This window comes from Oncorhynchus keta, chromosome 13 (assembly GCF_023373465.1).
Source record: "Oncorhynchus keta strain PuntledgeMale-10-30-2019 chromosome 13, Oket_V2, whole genome shotgun sequence".
NCBI lineage: Eukaryota > Metazoa > Chordata > Actinopteri > Salmoniformes > Salmonidae > Oncorhynchus > Oncorhynchus keta.
This window is the reverse complement of record NC_068433.1, coordinates 43,251,319-43,274,327: the sequence shown is the minus strand read 5'-3', so window position 1 is coordinate 43,274,327 and position 23,009 is coordinate 43,251,319. Positions and strand designations below refer to the sequence as shown.

The 23,009-nt window shown below is 47.3% G+C and overlaps 1 protein-coding gene across 1 annotated transcript in view; it reads right to left on the bottom strand.

Moving 5' to 3' along the window:
- LOC118392567 (protein O-mannosyl-transferase TMTC1-like) overlaps positions 1-23,009 on the bottom strand; it is a 105,047-nt gene that overhangs the window by 38,659 nt on the left and 43,379 nt on the right. Inside the window, exons 5-8 of the mRNA XM_052460222.1 lie at positions 19,816-19,897; positions 19,447-19,550; positions 11,764-11,953; positions 2,749-2,870 (exon numbers count right to left, since the gene is read on the bottom strand). Of these exons, the coding sequence (XP_052316182.1) occupies positions 2,749-2,870; positions 11,764-11,953; positions 19,447-19,550; positions 19,816-19,897 (498 nt within the window). The remainder of the gene's footprint in view (positions 1-2,748; positions 2,871-11,763; positions 11,954-19,446; positions 19,551-19,815; positions 19,898-23,009) is intronic.

Sequence of the window (23,009 nt, the reverse complement as noted above, 5' to 3'; positions counted from 1 at the left end):
AGAGAGAGTAAAGGAGAGAGGGAGGAGAGAGAGTAAAGGAGAGAGGGAGGAGAGAGAGTAAAGGAGAGAGGGAGGAGAGAGTAAAGGAGAGAGGGAGGAGAGAAAGTAAAGGAGAGAGGGAGGAGAGAGAGTAAAGGAGAAAGTAAAGGAGAGAGGGAGGAGAGAGAGTAAAGGAGAGAGTAAAGGAGAGAGGGAGGAGAGAGAGTAAAGGAGAGAGGGAGGAGAGAGTAAAGGAGAGAGGGAGGAGAGAAAATAAAGGAGAGAGGGAGGAGAGAGAGTAAAGGAGAGAGGGAGGAGAGAGAGTAAAGGAGAGAGGGAGGAGAGAGTAAAGGAGAGAGGGAGGAGAGAGAGTAAAGGAGAGAGGGAGGAGAGAGAGTAAAGGAGAGAGGGAGGAGAGAGTAAAGGAGAGAGGGAGGAGAGAAAGTAAAGGAGAGAGGGAGGAGAGAGAGTAAAGGAGAGAGTAAAGGAGAGAGGGTGGAGAGAGAGTAAAGGAGAGAGGGAGGAGAGAGAGTAAAGGAGAGAGAGAGGAGAGAGAGTAAAGGAGAGAGGGAGGAGAGAGAGTAAAGGAGAGAGGGAGGAGAGAGAGTAAAGGAGAGAGGGAGGAGAGAGAGTAAAGGAGAGAGGGAGGAGAGAGTAAAGGAGAGAGGGAGGAGAGAGAGTAAAGGAGAGAGGGAGGAGAGAGAGTAAAGGAGAGAGGGAGGAGAGAGTAAAGGAGAGAGGGAGGAGAGAAAATAAAGGAGAGAGGGAGGAGAGAGAGTAAAGGAGAGAGGGAGGAGAGAGAGTAAAGGAGAGAGGGAGGAGAGAGTAAAGGAGAGAGGGAGGAGAGAGAGTAAAGGAGAGAGGGAGGAGAGAGAGTAAAGGAGAGAGGGAGGAGAGAGTAAAGGAGAGAGGGAGGAGAGAAAGTAAAGGAGAGAGGGAGGAGAGAGAGTAAAGGAGAGAGTAAAGGAGAGAGGGTGGAGAGAGAGTAAAGGAGAGAGGGAGGAGAGAGAGTAAAGGAGAGAGAGAGGAGAGAGAGTAAAGGAGAGAGGGAGGAGAGAGAGTAAAGGAGAGAGGGAGGAGAGAGAGTAAAGGAGAGAGTAAAGGAGAGAGGGAGGAGAGAGAGTAAAGGAGAGAGGGAGGAGAGAGAGTAAAGGAAAGAGGGAGGACAGAGAGTAAAGGAGAGAGGGAGGACAGAGAGTAAAGGAGAGAGGGAGGACAGAGAGTAAAGGAGAGAGAAAAGGAGAGAGGGAGGAGAGAAAGTAAAGGAGAGAGGAGGACAGAGAGTAAAGGAGAGAGGGAGGAGAGAGAGTAAAGGAGAGAGGGAGGAGAGAGAGTAAAGGAGAGAGGGAGGAGAGAGAGTAAAGGAGAGAGGGAGGAGAGAGAGTAAAGGAAAGAGGGAGGAGAGAGAGTAAAGGAGAGAGGGAGGAGAGAGAATAAAGGAAAGAGGGAGGAGAGAGAATAAAGGAGAGAGGGATGAGAGAGAGTAAAGGAGAGAGGGAGGAGAGAGAGTAAAGGAGAGAGGGATGAGAGAGAGTAAAGGAGAGAGGGAGGAGAGAGAGTAAAGGAGAGAGGGAGGAGAGAGAGTAAAGGAGAGAGGGAGGAGAGAGAATAAAGGAGAGAGGGAGGAGAGAGAATAAAGGAGAGAGGGAGGAGAGAGAGTAAAGGAGAGAGGGAGGAGAGAGAGTAAAGGAGAGAGTAAAGGAGAGAGAGTAAAGGAGAGAGGGAGGAGAGAGAATAAAGGAGAGAGGGAGGAGAGAGAATAAAGGAGAGAGGGAGGAGAGAGAATAAAGGAGAGAGGGAGGAGAGAGAGTAAAGGAGAGAGGGAGGAGAGAGAGTAAAGGAGAGAGGGAGGAGAGAGAGTAAAGGAGAGAGGGAGGAGAGAGAGTAAAGGAGAGAGGGAGGAGAGAGAGTAAAGGAGAGAGGGAGGAGAGAGAGAGAATAAAGGAGAGAGGGAGGAGAGAGAATAAAGGAGAGAGGGAGGAGAGAGAGTAAAGGAGAGAGGGAGGAGAGAGAGTAAAGGAGAGAGGGAGGAGAGAGAGTAAAGGAGAGAGGGAGGAGAGAGAGTAAAGGAGAGAGGGAGGAGAGAGAGTAAAGGAGAGAGGGAGGAGAGAGAGTAAAGGAGAGAGGGAGGAGAGAGAGTAAAGGAGAGAGGGAGGAGAGAGAGAGCACTTCATAGGAATCCACTACAAGGACGTACCAGAGAGGCCCTTGACTGAAGTGTGAAGCACAACAGAAAATAACCATGTGTGTGTGTGTGTGTGTGCGCGTGCATGTGTGACGCGCTCTCCATATGTTCAATCACTCACTCACTCGTACACACTCTTGTAAACTCCCGCACAGATAAACACACTAGGGCTGTCCCCAACAAAAACATATATTGGTCGACCAAGAGTCGTCTGTTCTTGGTTGAATTTTTTTAAAAAGTGTATTGTTAAATAAATCAACCACAGTAGATGTAGGATAAAAATGAAGACACGCAAATTACTAAAAAAAGAAGGAGCCAGAGATCAATATACCCTAAACAGAAGGGGGAAGAACCTGGTCCTCCTGCTGCTCACTGTTTCTGGCCTTTGCAAACAATCGACCAGTTGACTAAATGGAGTCAGCCCTAAAGCACACACAAATGCAGTAAGGGCAACCAAGCTAGTCTACACACTACTGCACACCATCCTAACCCAGAGAGGTTTAGAGGTGGGGAAACACAAACATTACCTACAATAACACACACACACACACACACACACACACACACACACACACACAACCCACCTGGGCATGTAGAGGACCCTCTCTGCCACCACGAAGCCCACCCTGAAGAAGAGGTTACTGGCAGGGATGAAGGGAAAGACCAGGAACAACACCCCCAGCAACACCTCCCTATTCTCCAACCTCTACAGAAGGGGGGGGTGGGGGGGGGCAAGAGGGAGAGAAAGTGTGAGAGGTTAGCACATCCATAGGAAAAACAGAGCCTAAAATTCCCACAATTAATTGTTTCGCCTGTGGCCTTCATGTTGTATGCAGTAGCACGCACACTGACCAGTGTTTGAATACATGATGTGCATGTAAGCAGGCCCACTTCAAACAGCAGTGGAAATAGCTCAATGGCATATTCGTTATACATGCCACACTTAGTTACTGAGCATATCTGACTGACGCCGATTGAGTAGATCATTAAAAACAGTTCATTCATTTGAAATCTACGCTGCGTCGAACCGATTCATTTTTAATAAGAGTGAAAAGCCCCCTCTGTATTTTTCCATTCTGAACATAGCCGGCGTAGTAGTTAGAACAAACAGCAGCTAATTGGTCTAATGACTGTGCCCTCAGTAATGGCGTTGATTCCCTCGTTAAATTACAGTTACAAAGCCGCGGTGTCTTAATTAAGCCGCCGGTCCAATCCACGCCCCATTCTCTTGTCAACCACCAAATCACACCGCGGGACGTACAGCATGCGGACATAGATAGGATCACACACTAGTCGACTACAGACACACACGCATGGAAGCACACAGACTGGGGGCTAGATATTATGCCATAGATAAAGGATCACACAGTAATTAACACATGCACACACACTCTCCCCCATTCAACCGTGCTGCTCTAAGCAGTGTGATCCCATACACTAGGCAGTGGAGTGGACCAGTGAATGGATGCGGGAGGTTGTCTCTCTCCATGTGTCATTGGTTCCCTGTATGTCATTCCAACACAGACCCGTCAGGGGACTCTCTCTCTCTTGCACACACAAAATCTCTCTCGCACTCTCACTCCTCCTCCTCCTCCTCTTCTTCTTCCTATTCTCCCTGTACATCTGAACTCTGCTGTAGACGAGAGCAATGTCTCAACTGCTTCTCCGTTACCATGGAGACGGCAGCAGGCGCCTCCAGTACAACGTCTGTCACAATACAGCTGCTTTAACCTGGCACACCTTTCTCCCTCCATCCTCCTCCTCCTCTCTATCATCTGTTCATCTCCTCTCTCGTTCTTTCGCCCTGTCAATCTCTCCATATCTTTACCACTCATCTCCTCAGTCCTCTACTCTAACTCTTTCCTTTCCATTCTAAATGTCCTCTAGTTTCCCCCCGTCTGTCTACTCCTCTCTCTTTTCACTCTCCTCTTCTCTTCTCTTCTCCTCCTCTCCTCTTCTCTTCTCCTCCTCTCCTCTTTTCTTCCCTTTCCACCATCCCTCCTTTCCTCTCTCCTCATCTCCCAACCCCTGGTGTAGAGGAATATTCTGTGCTTACAGCCCAGTGCTCCAGATGACTATACTGGGTGGTCAGCAGCAAGGCATCCCTCCCAGATCAGACCCCTCTAGTTCTGGACTCACAACCGTTAGTCCATCCCAGTAGAACCTTTCAGAACTGGCTGACTGACATATGTCCCAGTACACACACACACACACACAGACACACACACACACACTCACCAGCCGTGCCAGGCCAACAGATGGCTAGGCAGTACACACACACACACACACACACACACACACACACACACACACACACACACACACACACACACACACACACACAGACACACACACACACACACACACACACACACACACACACACACACACACACACACACACACACACACAGACACACACACACACGAGTACATGTGCACGCACACACAATGCAATCGCCATCACACTACTCCATCCCATCTAGACAAGAGGAATACCTAAGTAAGAATGCCGTTGATGGACTACAGCTCAGCATTTAACACCGTAGTACACTCTCCTGTACTCCGTTCACCCACGACTGCGGGGCCATGCACGCCTCCAACTCAATCATCAAGTTTGCAGACGACACTACAGTGGTAGGCTTGATTAGAAACAACGACGAGACGGCCTCCAGGGAGGAGGTGAGGGCCCTCAGGTTATTTTCCTGACACCACACTCTATCACTCAATGTCAGCAAAACAAAAGAGATGATCGTGGACTTCAGGAAACAGGAGCCCCCCGCATCCGCTACAAGACCATGGTTCTTGCCTACGGAGCTGTGAGGGGAACGGCACCTCAGTACCTCCAGGCTCTGATCAGGCCCTACACCCAAACAAGGGCACTGCGTTCATCCACCTCTGGCCTGCTCGCCTCCCTACCACTGAGGAAGTACAGTTCCCGCTCAGCCCAGTCAAAACTGTTCGCTGCTCTGGCTCCCCAATGGTGGAACACACTCCCTCACGACGCCAGGACAGCGGAGTCAATCACCACCTTCCGGAGACACCTGAAACCCCACCTCTTTAAGGAATACCTAGGATAGGATAAAGTAATCCTTCTCACCCCCCTTAAAAGATTTAGATGCACTATTGTAAAGTGGCTGTTCCACTGGATGTCATAAGGTGAATGCACCAATTTGTAAGTCGCTCTGGATAAGAGCGTCTGCTAAATGACTTAAATGTAAATGTAAATAAACAGCGCAATGCTTAAAGCAGCTGCTGGCAAACGCATGAAAGTGCTGTTTGAATGAATGCTTATGAGCCTGCTGCTGCCTACCACCGCTGAGTCAGACCCTTCTCCCCTACACCCGGTGCCGACAGAGAGGGCCGCTTCGCATTCCTAGTAAACTATGCAGTATTTTTTTTTTTTTACGTGTTATTTCTTACATTGGTACACCAGGTAATCTTAGGTTTCATTACATACAGCCGGGAGGAACGACTGAATATAAGAGCAACATCAACTCACCATCATTACGACCAGGAATATGACTTCCCCGAAGCGGCTCCTGTGTTTTGCCCACCACAATGGATCGGATCCCAGCCGGCGAACCTGAACAACTTCGCTGTAATAGGGGCAAACGAAGTCTTCTGGTCAGGCTCCGGAGACGGGCACATCGCACACCACTCCCTAGCATACCACTCGCCAATGTCCAGGCTCTTGACAACATGGTAGATGAAATCCGAGCAAGGGTAGCATTCCAGACAGACATCAGAGACTAACGTTCTTTGCTTCACGGAAACATTGCTCACTCGAGAGAAGCTATCGGAGTCGGTGCTGCCAGCTGGTTTCTTCACGCATCGCGCCGACAGAAACGTATGCCTTATGATTAATGAGACGTGGTGTGATCATAACAACATACAGGAACTCAAGTCCTTCTGTTCACCTGACTTAGAATTCCTCACAATCAAATGTCGCCTGCATTATCTACCAAGGGAATTCTCTTAGATTATAATCACAGCCGTATATATTCCCCCCCCCCCAAGCAGACACATCGATGGCCCTGAACAAACTTTATTTGACTCTATGTAAACTGGAAACCACATATCCTGAGGCTGCATTCATTGTAGCTGGGGATTTTAACCAGGCAAATCTGAAAACAAGACTCCCTCAATTCTATCAGCATAATGATTGTGCAACCAGGGCTGGTATAACCCTGGATCCTTGTTATTCTAACTTCCGTGACGCATATAAAGCCCTCCCCCGCCCTGCTTTCGGAAAAGCTGACTACGACTCCATTTTGTTGCTTCAAGCCTACAGACAGAAACTAAAAAAAGAAGCTCCCGCGCTCAGGTCTGTTCAACACTGGTCCGACCAATCTGATTCCACGCTTCAAGACTGCTTCGATCACGTGGATTGGGATATGTTCTGCATTGCTTCCAACAACAACATTGACGAATACGCTGATTCGGCGAGCGAGTTCATTAGAAAGTGCATCCGCGATGTCGTACCCACAGCAACTATTAAAACATTCCCAAACCAGAAACCGTGGATTGATGGCAGCATTTACGCAAAACTGAAAGCGTGAATCACTGCCTTTAACCAGGGCAAGGTGACCGGAAACATGACCGAATACAAACAGTGTAGCTACTCCCTCCGCAAGGCAATCAAACAAGAAAAGCGTCAGTATAGAGACAAAGTAGAGTTGCAATTCAACGGCTCAGACACAAGAGGTATGTGGCAGGGTCTACAGTCAATCACGGATTACAAAAAGAAAACCAGCCCTGTCACGGATCAGGATGTCTTGCTCCCAGACAGACTAAATAACTTCTTTGCTCACTTTGAGGACAATACAGTGCCACTGACACGGCTCGCTACCAAAACCTACGGGCTCTTCTTCACTGCAGCCAAGTAAAACATTTAAACGTGTTAACCCTCGCAAGGCTGCAGGCCCAGACGGCATCCCCAGCCGCGTCCTCAGAGCATGCGCAGACCAGCTGGCTGGTGTGTTTACGGACATATTCAATCAATCCTTATCCCAGTCTGTTGTTCCCACATGCTTCAAGAGGGCCACCATTGTTCCTGTTCCCAAGAAAGCTAAGGTAACTGAGCTAAACGACTACCACCCCGTAGCATTCACCTCTGTCATCATGAAGTGCTTTGAGAGACTAGTCAAGGACCATATCACCTCCATCCTACCTGACACCCTAGACCCACTCCAATTTGATTACCGCCCCAATAGGTCCAGAGACGACGCAATCGCAACCACACTGCACACTGCCCTAACCCATCTGGACAAGAGGAATACCAATGTGAGAATGCTGTTCAACGACTACAGGTCAGCATTTAACACCATAGTACCCTCCAAACTCGTCATCAAGCACGAGACCCTGGGTCTCGACCCCGCCCTGTGCACCTGGGTACTGGACTTCCTGACGGGCCGCCAACAACATCTCCACCCCGCTGATCCTCAACACTGGGGCCCCACAAGTGTGCGTTTTGAGCCCTCTCCTATACTCCCTGTTCACCCATGACTGCGTGGCCATGCACGCCTCGAACTCAATCATCAAGTTTGCGGACGACACTACAGTGGTAGGCTTGATTACCAACAACGACGATACGACCTACAGGGAGGAGGTGAGGGCCCTCGGAGTGTGGTGTCAGGAAGATAACCTCACACTCAACGTCAACAAAACAAAGGAGATGATTGTGGACTTCAGGAAACAGCAGAGGGAGCACCCCCTATCCACATCGACGGGACAGTAGTGGAGAGGGTAGTAAGTTAAGTTCCTCGGCGTACACATCAAGGACAAACTGAATCGGTCCACCCACACAGACAGCATTGTGAAGAAGGCACAGCAGTGCCTCTTCAACCTCAGGAGGCTGAAGAAATCCGGATTGTCAAAAAAAGCACTCACAATCTTCTACAGATGCACAATCGAGAGCATCCTGTCAGGCTATATCACCGCCTGCTACGGCAACTGCTCCGCCCACAACCGTAAGGCTCTCCATAGGGTAGTAAGGTCTGCACAACGCATCACCGGGGGCAAACTACCTGCCCTCCAGGACAACTACACCACCCGATGTCATAGGAATGCCATAAAGATCATCAAGGACAACACCCACCCGAGCCACTGCCTGTTCACCCCGCTATCATCCAGAAGGCGAGGTCAGTACAGGTGCATCAAAGCAGGGACCAAGACAGAAAAACAGCTTCTATCTCAAGGCCATTAGACTGTTAAACAGCCACCACTAACATTGAGTGGCTGCTGCCAACATACTGACTCAACTCCAGCCACTTTAATAATGGAAATGGATGGAAATTGATTTTAAAAATGTATCACTAGCAACTTTAAACAATGCCACTTAATATAATGTTTACATACCCTACATTACTCATCTCATATGTATATGTATATACTGTACTCTATCATCTACTGCATCTTGCCATCTTTATGTAATACATGTATCACTAGCCACTTTAAACTATGCCACTTTTGTGTTTACATACCCTACATTACTCATCTCATATGTATATACTGTACTCAATACCATCTACTGCATCTTGCCTATACCGTTCTGTACCATCACTTATTCATATATGTACATATTCTTTATCCTTTTACACTTGTGTGTGTATAAGGTAGTAGTTGTAGAATTGTTAGGTTAGATTACTCGTTGGTTATTACTGCATTGTCGGAACTAGAAGCACAAGCATTTCACTACATTCGCATTAACATCTGCTAAACATGTGTATGCGACAAATACAATTTGATTTGATTTCTATCAAATCATAGACTTAATTATAACATAATAACACAGAGAAATACAAGCCTTAGGTCATTAATATGGTCAAATCCGGAAACTATCATTTAGAAAATAAAACGTTTATTCTTTCAGTGAAATATGGAACCGTTCCGTATTTTATCTAACGGGTGGCATCCCTAAGTCTAAATATTCCTGTTACATTGCACAACCTTCAATCTTATGTCATAATTATGTAAAATTCTGGCAAATTAGTTAGCAACGAGCCAGGCGGCCCAAACAGCTGCATATACCCTGACTCTGCGTGCAATGAACGCAAGAGAAGTGACACAATTTCCCTAGTTTAATATTGCCTGCTAACATGAATTTCTTTTAACTAAATATGCAGGTTTAAAAATATATACTTCTGAGTATTGATTTTAAGAAACGCATTGATGTTTATGGTTAGGTACATTCGTGCAACGATTATGCTTTTTTTCGCAAATGCGCTTTTGTTAAATCATCCCCCGTTTGGCGAAGTTGGCTGTCTTTGTTCAGAAGAAATAGTCTTCACACAGTTCTCAACAAGCCAGGCGGCCCAAACGGCTGCATAAACCCTGACTCTGTTGCACAGAACGCAAGAGAAGTGACACAATTTCCCTTGTTAAAAGTAATTCATGTTAGCAGGCAATATTAACTAAATATGCAGGTTTAAAAACATATACTTGTGTATTGATTTTAAGAAAGGCGTTGATGTTTATGGTTAGGTACACATTGGTGCAATTCGCTTTTTTCGCGAATGCGCTTGTTAAATCACCTGTTTGGCGAAGTAGGCTGTGATTCAATGATAAATTAACAGTTACCGCATCGATTATATGCAATGCAGGACAAGCTAGATAAACTAGTTATACCATCCACTATGTGTAGTTAACTAGTGATTGTGTTAAGATTGATCGGTGTCCAAAAATGCAGATCACCGATTGTTATGAAAACTTGAAAATCGGCCCTAATTAAATCGGCCATTCCGATTAATCGGTTGACCTCTAATGCAAACCTCAGCAAAAGAGAGAGAGAGAAAAACAGAAGATTGAAATAGGGAGGAAAAGGATAAAGAAATCTCTCTCTCTCTGTCTGTCTGTCTGTCTGTCTGTCTGTCTCTCTCTCAAGCACTGATAACTTGTCTTAACAACCAATAACACTAACCAGCCTAATGAGTTTACCCCTGTCTGATCAGTGTAAAGCAGAATACCACTGCTGTATTGTAGAGTATGAGTCAGCTTCTCCTACAGTAACCCTGTACCCACCCAGCAGGGGCTGGCCAATTAAATGTTCTCATTTCCTCACTCTTCCCTGCTAATGGAAAAGTTTTCATGCTCCCTCTTCTTCCGCTTCCTCTCTTTTACTCTCCCTCTCATTCGTACTGCGCCTCTCCATTTAGCTTTCCTCACTTGCATTTGTCTTTCCTCATCTTGCTCTGGCATGCACATACGCACACACACCTGACTCCTTTTCAATACACTTCCTGTTCCCATCACTCACACATGATCACAGAACTCTGTTTGCGCGGGCAATCTAGTCAGTTTGGGGATTCGAAACCAGCGACCTTTCAGTTACTGGCCCGACGCTCTTAAATGCTAAGGCTACCTGCCGCCTTGTTTCACTTCATTCTCTACAAGAAGATCAGCGAAGAGAAAAGTTACCTACCAAACTACAGGAAGAGAACAAGAGCTTTCACAATTCTTTCAGCTTTAAACAATTACACTGACGCAAACCAAGGGGTAAAGGGTAAAGAGATCAATATCACAAATGCCATTCGGTGTTGACAGCCGACAGTAGCAGCCGAGACATCTCTCACTCTGTCTGAGTGAGATGGGGACCAAAGGCCTATTCAATAACGATGAATGATGCTTTTGACAAGCAGGCTTGATTGAATAAGGCTTGTAGAATGAGTTCATCTCAGGGGAGAAAGAGAGGAGGGAGAGAGCGAGAGGAGAGAGAGAGAGAGGGAGGGAGGGAGGGAGGGTGGATGCACGAAGAGGAGGGTGTCAGTCATGTGAGAGCATACCCAATACCCACCTGGCATAGACACACATAGGACACACACTTTTCACACCTAATAAGTCTCCTTCTCTAAACACTGCCTGTCACCACGGCAACGCAGAGAAAGCGTGTACTGTATGTTCATGGTGTGGGTTGCGCAAATAACGTGTGAGAGTTTGAGCAACTCCTCGAACAGAGTGTGGTCTGATTAGAAGGTGAGAGTTTTGATAGCATAATGTCTGTGTTTAGAAACCTGTGAGTGTCAGTGTGTAAAAGCAGGCCTAGTTTAGGAACCCCTAGCTTCTAATGTAGACGTCCAAGTACCAGACAGATATAATCAATACACTGTGTACAACACATTCTGAACATTATACTCTTTCCACATAGACTGACTGGGTGAATCCTGGTTAAAGCTACGATCCCTTATTGATGTCACTTGTTAAATGCACTTCAAATCAGAGTAGATGAAGGGGAGGAGACAGGTTAAAGAAGGGTTTTTAAGCCTTGAGACAACTGAGACATGGATTGTGTATGTTTGCCATTCAGAGGGTGAATGGGCAAGACAAAAGATTTAAGTGCCTTTGAACGGGGTATGGTATGCCAGGCACACCGGTTTGTGTCAAGAACTGCAACGCTGCTGGGTTTTTCACGCTCAACAGTTTCCCGTGTGTATCAAGAATGGTCCACCAACCATAGGACATCCAGCCAACTTGACAACTGTGGGAAGCATTGGAGTCAACATGGGCCAGCATCCCTGTGGAACACTTCCGACACCTTGTAGAGTCCACGCCGCGACGAATTGAGGCTGTTCTGAGGGCACCTAATCTCCATGTCCATCTCACCTGTAGCGACATGACACAGTGTAGACAGAGGGCGACCATGACCACTCCCAGCAGCAGGGCGGCGACGTTGCGCATGTCCCACAGTGACTCCACCAGGGGTATACTGCCCACCTGCCAGTCATAACACAGCACCGCGGGAGACAGCAGCAGCCACGCGTTGAATGCCAACAGGTAGCAGTAGGTCAGGAACCTAGAGGGAGAAGACAAGAGAACAGGAAAGAACAGAGACAAATGACAAATAGACAGAGAAAGAGAGGGTTCAAATGTTAACTATTGGTCACATTACATGTACAGGAAGTTGAATCGCACTGTATTAAATCACACGCTATGTTTGTTGACTGCAAACAGCCATTAACCAGTTCATCCTAGGGGGGCGCTGTGTCATTATTGGATAAAAAGGGGTGCCCGTTTTAAGCGCAATATTTTGTCACAAAAAGATGCTCGACTATGCATGGAATTGATAGCTTTGGAAAGAAAACACTCTGACGTTTCCAGAACTGCAAAGATATTCACTGTGAGTGCCCTAGAACAGAAGCTTCAGGCAAAACCAAGATGAAACTGCAACCAGGAAATGAGCAGGATTTCTGAGGCTCTGTTTTTCATTATCTCCTTATATGGCTGTAAATGCGACAGGAATGAGCCTGCCCTTTCTATCGTTTCCCCAAGGTGTCTGCAGCATTGTGACGCATTTGTAGGCATATCATTGGAAGATTGACCATAAGAGACTACATTTGCCAAGTGTCCGCACAGTGTCCTGCGTGGAAATTGGTGCGCAAAACTCAGCTGCTGGTATTTTTCCATTGGATTCTGAGACGAAAGCAGGCTTCCACGAACGGCATATCAATGAAGAGATATGTGAAAAAACACCTTGAGGATTGATTCAAACAACGTTTGCCATGTTTCGGTCGATATTATGGAGTTAATTTGGAAAAAAGTTCGACGTTTTGGTGACTGAATTTTTGTTTCGTTTCGGTAGCCAAATGTGATGTACAAAACAGAGCGATTTGTCCTACACAAAGAATCTTTCAGGAAAAACTGGACATGTGCTATGTAACAGAGTCTCCTCATTGAAAACATTCGAAGTTCTTCAAAGGTAAATTATTTTATTTGATTGCTTTTCTGGTTTTTGTGAAAATGTTGCGTGCTAATTGCTACGATAAATGCTATGCTAGCTATCAAAACTCTTACACAAATGCTTAATTTTCTATGGTTCAAAAGCATATTTTGAAAATCTGAGATGACAGTGTTGTTAAGAAAAGGCTAAGCTTGAGAGCAGGCATATTTATTTCATTTCATTTGCGATTTTTAGAAATCGTTAACGTTGCGTTATTGTAATGAGCCTGAGGGTGTATTCACGATCCCGGATCCGGGATGGGTAAGATCAAGAAGTTAAAGAACATCTTGTTCCTGTTCTGTTGGTCATCGTGTCCTCCGTGAGTTTAGATATGGGGTTGTGTCCCAAATGGAACTCTATTCTAACTGGTGCACTACAGTTGACCAGAGCTCTATGGGCCCTGGTCAAAAAGTAGTGCACTACAAAGGCGCCATTTGGGACGTAGAGGTCCGAGCGACTGTGCTATTGATTCTGTCGCACTGGGGGAGCTACCTGAGACCATTACATGGCCACGGACAGAAAGAGAGAGAGGAGGTCTGCTTGACTGAGCAGGAGACAGAGAAGAGAGTGAGAGAGGAGATGGGAGGAGTGGGGGAGTAGGGGAAAGTGAAAGGATTGGTAGCTGAAAGAGGAGAATGAGTAATGAAAGAAAACAGAGAGAGGGGAGCGGGAAGTGATAGAGAACACACACAGACACTCACACTGTTAAATCACTAAATGAGTCTCCATTACAGTCAATGGCTGCCCCTTATCATTTAGAACAGATAAGCTGGCTCCTCTATGGAAATGGAAAGGCTTCAGCTCCAGTCTGAGTGGGTGGCCGTTCCTCTACTCAAAGACTAACTGGAACAACAAACACAGGGCTGTAAGGAACGGTTCTGTATGAACTGCTCTGTAGCTGAAACTCTGACTGGAGATGAGTTAGTGAGTCCGGTGTTTGGGATGGTGAACTGTAAAACAAAACTTTTCAAATGAACATATAGTCGATGCAAATGGTTAAGGGAATATATTTTGTACTTCATTGTATTGATAAAAATTAATCCTAACACCCACACAAACGCATGCTCTCTCACACACACACACAAACGCATGCTCACACACACACACACACACACACACACACACACACACACACACACACACACACACACACACACACACACACACACACACACACACACACACACACACACACACACACACACACACACACCCCCCACTACACACCACACCCCCCTCTCTCCCGACTAAGCATAACATGCACAGCATTTCCTAACAGAGGAGAAGACACGGCAGGGAGAGAACGAGGGAAGGGAAAAGGGAGAGAGGAAAGTGATGCATGGATGAGATAAGACGATATAGAGAAAGAAAATTAGAGTGAGTGAAAGAGAGAGAGAGAAATCAAGAAACAGAGAGAGAGAGAGAGAGAGAGAGAGAAACAGCCATCGAAAAAGAGAGACATCGAGACAGAAAAGGGAAAGAGGAAAGTGATGCATGTTTGGAAAAATAAAAGAAAGAAAAGGAAAGAGAAAGAAAATGGGAGAAGGAGAAAGAGAGTAATCAAGAAACAGAGAGAGAAAATGAGAGGGAGAGGGAGTGAAAGAGAGTAATCAAGAAAGAGAGAAAGAAAATGAGAGAGGGAGAGAGGGAGTGAAAGAGAGTAATCAAGAAAGAGAGAGAGAAAAGGAGAGAGGGAGTGAAAGAGAGTAATCAAGAAAGAGAGAAAATGAGAGAGGGAGTGAGGGAGTGAAAGAGAGTAATCAAGAAAGAGAGAAAATGAGAGAGGGAGTGAGGGAGTGAAAGAGAGTAATCAAGAAAGAGAGAGAAAATGAGAGAGGGAGTGAGGGAGTGAAAGAGAGTAATCAAGAAAGAGAGAAAATGAGAGAGGGAGTGAGGGAGTGAAAGAGAGTAATCAAGAAAGAGAGAAAATGAGAGAGGGAGTGAGGGAGTGAAAGAGAGTAATCAAGAAAGAGAGAGAAAATGAGAGAGGGGTGAGGGAGTGAAAGAGAGTAATCAAGAAAGAGAGAGAAAATGAGAGAGGGTGAGGGAGTGAAAGAGAGTAATCAAGAAAGAAAGAGAAATGAAAGAGGGAGTGAGGGAGTGAAAGAGAGTAATCAAGAAAGAGAGAAGAGGTGGAGTGAAAATGAGAGAGAGAGTGAAAGAGGGAGCGTAATCAAGAAAGAGAGGGAAAGTGAGAGAAACAGCCATCGAAAGAGAGAGACATCGAGACAGAGAAAGAATAATGGAGAAAATGAATAGCAGTTGCTGACAGGAGGTTTGAGGACTGTAGCCGTGTCTCCTCGGTCTCCTGTGTTCCAGCATGTTCTCCCTGATCAAGAGTCCTGAATTCAGGTGTCAAACCAACCAGCTAAACAACCTTAAAGTCTCACACAGTCATGATGTGAGGAGAACACTCCACACCACTCAGCGCAGAGGACACAGTATGAACTGCCCTGTAGCTGAAGCTCTGATTGGAGATGAGTTAGTGAGTTCGGTGTTGGGGATGGTGAACTGTAAGACAAAACTTTTCAAATGGACACATAGTCGATGTGGTTTGAAGTGAAATGAAACTTTGATTAGACAACACTGCAAACGGGAAAAGACATATTTGTGTGTTTCAGTGCACTGAAGAAAATGAATCCTAACACCCACACACACGCTCACGGGCAGAAACACACACACACACACACACACACACACACACACACACACACACACACACACACACACACACACACACACACACACACACACACACACACACACACACACACACACACACACACACACACACGGGCAAACACACAGGTAAATAAATACATGCACGCACATGTGCAAACACACACACACACACACACACACACACACACAGAGAAAAAGGCAATCACAGACAATGGCACTTGATGTTTAATGGATTAGAATGTGAGTTGCAGTATGACACTCAAGATTCTCAAAAAGCTTTCAGCATTAAATTTGATGTACACACTCAACTAGGCAATTACACACACACACACACACATACACACACAAATAGGCAATAACACACAAACACACCTGACCTTTATGAGAAACGAGAGAGGAATAGAAAACGCTAAATCAACAGAAAAGTCACTGGTCTGCAACATGGTCAGTTGAAGATTAAAACTCCAAAGCATGCACACACACACACACACACACACACACACACACACACACACACACACACACACACACACACACACACACACACACACACACACACACACACACACACACACACACACACACACACAGCCATTAACCAGGCTGTCTGTTGCACATAATTTGATAGTTAAAGCTCAAAATCCAAACCTATTATGAATCATTAGTTCTAAAAGAGACATGATGGGTGCCATAATGAAGTTTGGGAGAGGCTGAGTGCAGGGAAAACGGTCACACGTGGCAGTATTGATAAGGGGAGGAACCGTTTAAGGCCCATATCTCTTAGCTCCCTGCCTAGCAATAAGGATGCAATGTGTAGGGATGAGAAGGAGACTCTGCCCACGGTGGGGTATGTGTACACTACCACGGGTGAGGAGGAGACTCCGCCCAAGGTGGGGTATGTATACACTACCACGGGTGAGGAGGAGACTCCGCCCAAGGTGGGGTATGTATACACTACCACGGGTGAGGAGGAGACTCCGCCCAAGGTGGGGTATGTATACACTACCACGGGTGAGGAGGAGACTCCGCCCAAGGTGGGGTATGTATACACTACCACGGGTGAGAAGGAGACTCTGCCCAGGGTGGGGTATGTATACACTACCACGGATGAGGAGGAGACTCCGCCCAAGGTGGGGTATGTGTACACTACCACGGGTGAGGAGGAGACTCTGCCCAGGTGGGGTATGTGTACACTACCACGGATGAGGAGGAGACTCCGCCCAAGGTGGGGTATGTGTACACTACCACGGGTGAGGAGGAGACTCCGCCCAAGGTGGGGTATGTGTACACTACCACGGGTGAGGAGGAGACTCCGCCCAAGGTGGGGTATGTGTACACTACCACGGGTGAGGAGGAGACTCCGCCCAAGGTGGGGTATGTGTACACTACCACGGGTGAGGAGGAGACTCCGCCCAAGGTGGGGTATGTGTACACTACCACGGGTGAGAGGAGACTCAAGGTGGGGCCCAAGGTGGGGTATGAGGAGTACACTACCACGGGTGAGGAGGAGACTCCGCCCAAGGTGGGGTATGTATACACTACCACGGGTGAAGAGAGACTCCGCCCAAGGTGGGGTATGTGTACACTACCACGGGTGAAGAGGAGACTCCGCCCAAGGTGGGGTATGTGTACACTACCACGGGTGAGGAGAGAGACTCCGCCCACAGGTGAAGGGGTGGGGTATGTGTACACTACCACGGGTGAGGAGGAGACTCCGCCCAAGGTGGGGTATGTGTACACTACCACGGGTGATGAGGAGAGACTCCGCCCAAGGTGGGTATGTACACTACCACGGGTGTAGGAGACTACCACGGGTGAGGAGGAGACTCCACCCAAGGTGGGGTATGTATACACTACCACGGGTGAGGAGGAGACTCCGCCCAAGGTGGGGTATGTGTACACTACCACGGGTGAGGAGGAGACTCCACCCAAGGTGGGGTATGTGTACACTACCACGGGTGAGGAGGAGACTCCACCCAAGGTGGGGTATGTATACACTACCACGGGTGAGGAGGAGACTCCGCCCAAGGTGGGGTATGTGTACACTACCACGGGTGAGGAGGAGACTCCGCCCAAGGTGGGGTATGTATACACTACCACGGGTGAGGAGGAGACTCCGCCCAAGGTGGGGTATGTATACACTACCACGGGTGAGGAGGAGACTCCGCCCAAGGCGGGGTATGTATACACTACCACGGGTGAGGAGGAGACTCCGCCCAAGGTGGGGTATGTGTACACTACCACGGGTGAGGAGGAGACTCCGCCCAAGGTGGGGTATGTATACACTACCACGGGTGAGGAGGAGACTCCGCCCAAGGCGGGGTATGTATACACTACCACGGGTGAGGAGAAGACTCCGCCCAAGGTGGGGTATGTGTACACTACCACGGGTGAGGAGGAGACTCCGCCCAAGGTGGGGTATGTATACACTACCACGGGTGAAACCATGTCTTTGTCTAATGCAGCTGTATTGACTCTCTGGGCAGAATAAACTTGGTTTAAAGCTTGCATAGTGTCTGTTGAGTTTGTACTCTGAAAACTAGAACCTAACAAATTCATATAGAAAACAGCTACTTCTCCAGTCACCCGCAGTTGGTAAATCAGTAATATGAAGCTGTGACCGCAGTCCGCTTGTTTATTCAAATGAATCACTTAAGCACCTACACACGCACGCACGCACTCACACACACAAACACACAGCTAGTCCCCCGCAGTTGATAAATATGTCATATCAAGCTGTGACCGCAGTCCGCATGTTTATTCAAATAAATCACTCAAGCACCTACACACACAGACAGACATACCTACACAACCTCACACACACACACACACACACACACAGGGTAGATTAATGACAGAAGGGAGGGCGCTGTGATGAATTATAAATGGAATGGCAGAGAAATGCTGACATGATGGATAATCACTACTGCATCACCACAGATGGAGTGGGAATGAATAAACACAGACCACACACACACACACAAGGCACACCAAGGACGATACACACTCTTCACACACACACACACACACACACACACACACACACACACACACACACACACACACACACACACACACACACACACACACCAAGGGCGATACACACTCTTCACACACACACACACACACACACACACACACACACACACACACACACACACACACACACACACACACACACACACACACACACACACACACACACACACACACACACACACACACACACACACACACACACACACACACACACACACACACACACATCCATAACTGACTGATTGGCAGAATCAAAAGGACACACACACTCTTCAAGGTTAGTCTCAATCCTCAGTATTCACTACGAGACGCATCTCTTCATTAAAACATTATGGAGCACACTGACTGATGGATAGATAGACAGCAAATAGATAGCTGGCTGGATGGAAATGTTTAACACTAAAACGGACACTCTCCTTTCTCAATGACAAGAGCATCCTCGAGACAGTGCCAGGGAGAAAGGAGGGAAGGAGGGAAAGAAGGATTGGATGTATGGTATGAAGAGATTTAGGAAGTACATTTCCCAGGTGGCCTTGCAAGAGCTTATTGACAGATGATCTGTTGCCAGAGGCCAGCTACAGTGTCTGCTACTGCAGATAGGGACCAGAACGCTACTGCTCACGCACTCTGAGGTCTACAACCATGGGGTAAGCCCTGAAGCCTGGGGAGTGGGTAGGAGGCTAACCCAGGGAGGGAGGCTGTTGTTTGGGTCTATTTGTGGTTCTATGTATATTCATAGCCTTTTATACAACTTTTAACATAGTGGTTACATGTAGCAGGAAATACGGTATCTTAGCATTTTACGATTGAAATTGATTTAACATGTCTGTGATAGGGCTAGGAATAACCTGGTGAGCAGGTGAGGAGAGAAGGAGGCTGGGTTGTCCTGCTCCGAGAAGAGAGGCATGGAGCCGCCCATCAGCCAGAGCCTGAAGGACATGATGACCGCCACCTACAGGAGGGAGGAGTGAACAGCAGGACATTACCATTCAACGAGACCAACATTAACAAATATCAACAAAACAGTGAAATGTACCAAAAACTTACATCAAACCGGTGCTTTAACATACACATTCAATGTATATAATGTTAACTGTACCGAACATAACATCAAACATGTGCTTTAACCTACACATTCAACATGATTACTATCCCAAACAGATGTGTACTGAGATATAGACATAGTCTTAGTTGTAATGGTTATGGTCGATTCTCACATAGAGAGAGACGGCACAGGCTCGTTTGAGGAAGGGGACAGAGATTCTGAGAAGATCCTTGATCTTGGAGCCGGAGAGGTGCCTGGAACGCAACAACACAGAGAGACGAAAGGTCAGAGAACGGACCTATCATGTTTGAGTCCGAGGACAGACACGTACAGTTGAATCCTCCCCCAGGGTTAATGGCATGTTTGGTCTCATCGGTTTCCCTGTTCACCCTTCCACATGTACACTCACTAATGGCATTGAGACTCCATAATGGGGGATAGAGGAGGATGAGAGGAGAGGAAAGGAGAAGGGTGGTGGAGAAAAGAGAGGGGAAGAGTATGAAGTGTCTTATATAACAGAGGTGCACAGACAGAGACCTGGGGAGAGAAAGAAGAGGAGAAATCGGCAGAGACAGATAAAAGAAAGACGAAAGGGGGAATATCTGCCAGAGCATGTCAATGAAGTGAGAGAGAGAGAGAGAGATAACTCTGGTGTCTATCTAATGCTGCAGAGACATTAGAAAGAGAGAAGGAGAGTTTAAAAGAACAAGACAATTGCAAACGAGTGTCATTATCTTGTCACGATGTGTTTGTAAGCCTGTGCAATGCTGTGAAATGCATTCTAAAAAATCCACAAGCATTGAGGCAGCAACAGAGAGAGAGAGAGAGAGAGAGAGACAGACAGACAGAGAGAGAGAGAGAGAGAGAGAGAGAGAGAGAGCGAGAGACAGACATACAGAGAGAGAGAGAGAGAGAGAGAGAGAGAGAGAGAGAGAGAGAGAGAGAGAGAGAGAGAGAGAGAGACGAGAGACAGATACAGAGAGAGAGAGAGAGAGAGCGAGAGACAGACAGACAGACAGACAGACAGACAGAGAGAGAGAGAGAGAGAGAGAGAGAGAGAGAGAGAGAGAGAGAGAGAGAGAGAGAGAGAGAGAGAGAGCGAGAGACAGACAGAGAGAGAGCGAGAGAGAGAGCGAGAGAAGGGAAAGCAGGGAGAGAAAGGGGCGAGAGATTCCAAGAGTCGACGACGCTCACACAGACAGAATTGCGAGCACGGAATGTAAAGAGACACGTCGACCTTGGGAAATATTATTATTATTACGGATTTGAGCTCTGCTGAAAAGACAGATTTCACGCTGTGTAGAGGAATGAGATGTAACAGACAAACAGACAAACACAGAGACAGGTATGGTTGCATTCTCAGACTTGGGCCTCTCCCTTTCCCCAAAGGCCTCATGGGTAAGAAGACATCACCACGCATCCAAACAACAGGATGTTCATTTGTCATGACAACTGTGACCGTGGTTTCAGGAAGGGATGAATGACGAGGTGGAGGGAGGGGGTAGTTTGGGGGTGGAGGGGAGAGACATTGAGATGTGGTTGATTGTTCAAGAGTAGAGTTGGCGCCACCTCCTCACACTGCTTCGTGATGCAGTGTGTGTGTGTGTGTGTGTGTATTGTCTGTCTTAGACATTATACACCAGGAATCAGTTACACACCATGGAAACATAGACAGACAACACACACACACGGGCCTGCAGGAAAAACCCTCCAAAACCCCAAGGAATGAATAACATAAATAACCATCAGTGTGTAACTACTCTCTGCTGGGTGAATAACAGTTCATTCACAACAGGCTATGCTCCAGGCGGCAGGAGCGTTTGGCCAGTAACCGAGAGGTCGAAACCCCGAGCTGCCCTTGAACAAGGCAGTTAACCCCCAACAACTGCTCCCTGGTCGCCGATGACCTGGATTACGACAGCCCCCCCCCGCACCTCTCTGATTCAGAGGGGTTGGGTTAAATGTGGAAGACTCATTTCAGTTGAATGCATTCGGTTGTACAACTGACTAGGTTTCCCCTTTCCCTTCCAGTCTTTTCTGTAACTCTCCTGCTCGGTAGTGGTATTTCTATCTTCTCCTCCCATGCCGTTGAGTCTGTCATCCTCACGTGCCACTGTTATTTATGCCCCCCTCCCCTCCCCTCCTATCAGCTCAGAGGGGAAAAGGGGCCTGGGGTGAAAGTGTTCTGTATAGCAGCTCTGGACCAATGGCAGCGCATCTCTACCTTCATACTGACCTTCAAACCAACCACACTGTGTTTAAGGTACAGAGGGAAGAATTATATTCTGTCACACACACACACACACATATACACACAGGTCTGAGTTCTGCTTTCCACACATATCAAACAGGAATGAGTTATGCCTCTCTGCATGTGTGTTTAACTATGTTTGTGGAGACCAGAAAGGTGTGTGTGTACCTATTCCTGTTCATCCCCAGTAGATGCGATGATACCCTGACACTTAACACGGTCTCATGTTACAATGGATTACGTTCTACATAGGGCTATCTTAGATGACAGCCCTGCACGAGGGAGGTGTGTGTGTGTGTGTGTGTGTGTGTGTGTGTGTGTGTGTGTGTGTGTGTGTGTGTGTGTGTGTGTGTGTGTGTGTGTGTGTGTGTGTGTGTGTGTGTGTGTGTGTGTGTGTGTGTGTGTGTGTGTGTGTGTGTGTGTGTAAGAGAGTACAAGGATGCAGCATTCATGGTTGATGAAGTGTCTGTTGGCTTGGTTGGCACACTCTCCTTCTCAGGGGCGACTGGACAAAGCAGTCTCCAGCGTCTGCCCTGTCTGACTTCTGTTCCTGTGGTGTGATGGGTGATGTAATGTGAAGTGCTACTCACACAGCTACAGTGGAGTAGAGGCCAATACAGGCAGGCCTTTGTCACATCATGCAACGTGTGTGTGTGTGTGTTAATCTCTTGGTAGCCCTTCCCTGTGTCTGCCGCCTAATGTCTGCCCTGCCCCTTCTACCTGCCCCATCCCATTTCTTTACTACAGAGAGGGGTTCCTGCCCCCCTCTTCCTCCCCCATAGAGGCCCCTCCACTGCCTACAGAAACACAATCATCTCCCAGGCTATTCTCCTCAAGTGGGGAATAAATAAATAATCCCAGAACACAAACACAATAGAACAGGAGTCCAGTGAAACTGTAGAAGGTCATCTGATTGGACCGTGCTGCAGGAAAGGACGCAGTGCTGTGTCGTAGCTTCTGTAATACATCTGAACACACCGTCCCCCTGTGTCTGTTCAGCAGAGATGCAAACACACACACACACACACACACACACACACACACACACACACACACACACACACACACACACACACACACACACACACACACACACACAGATGACAAGCGTGCAC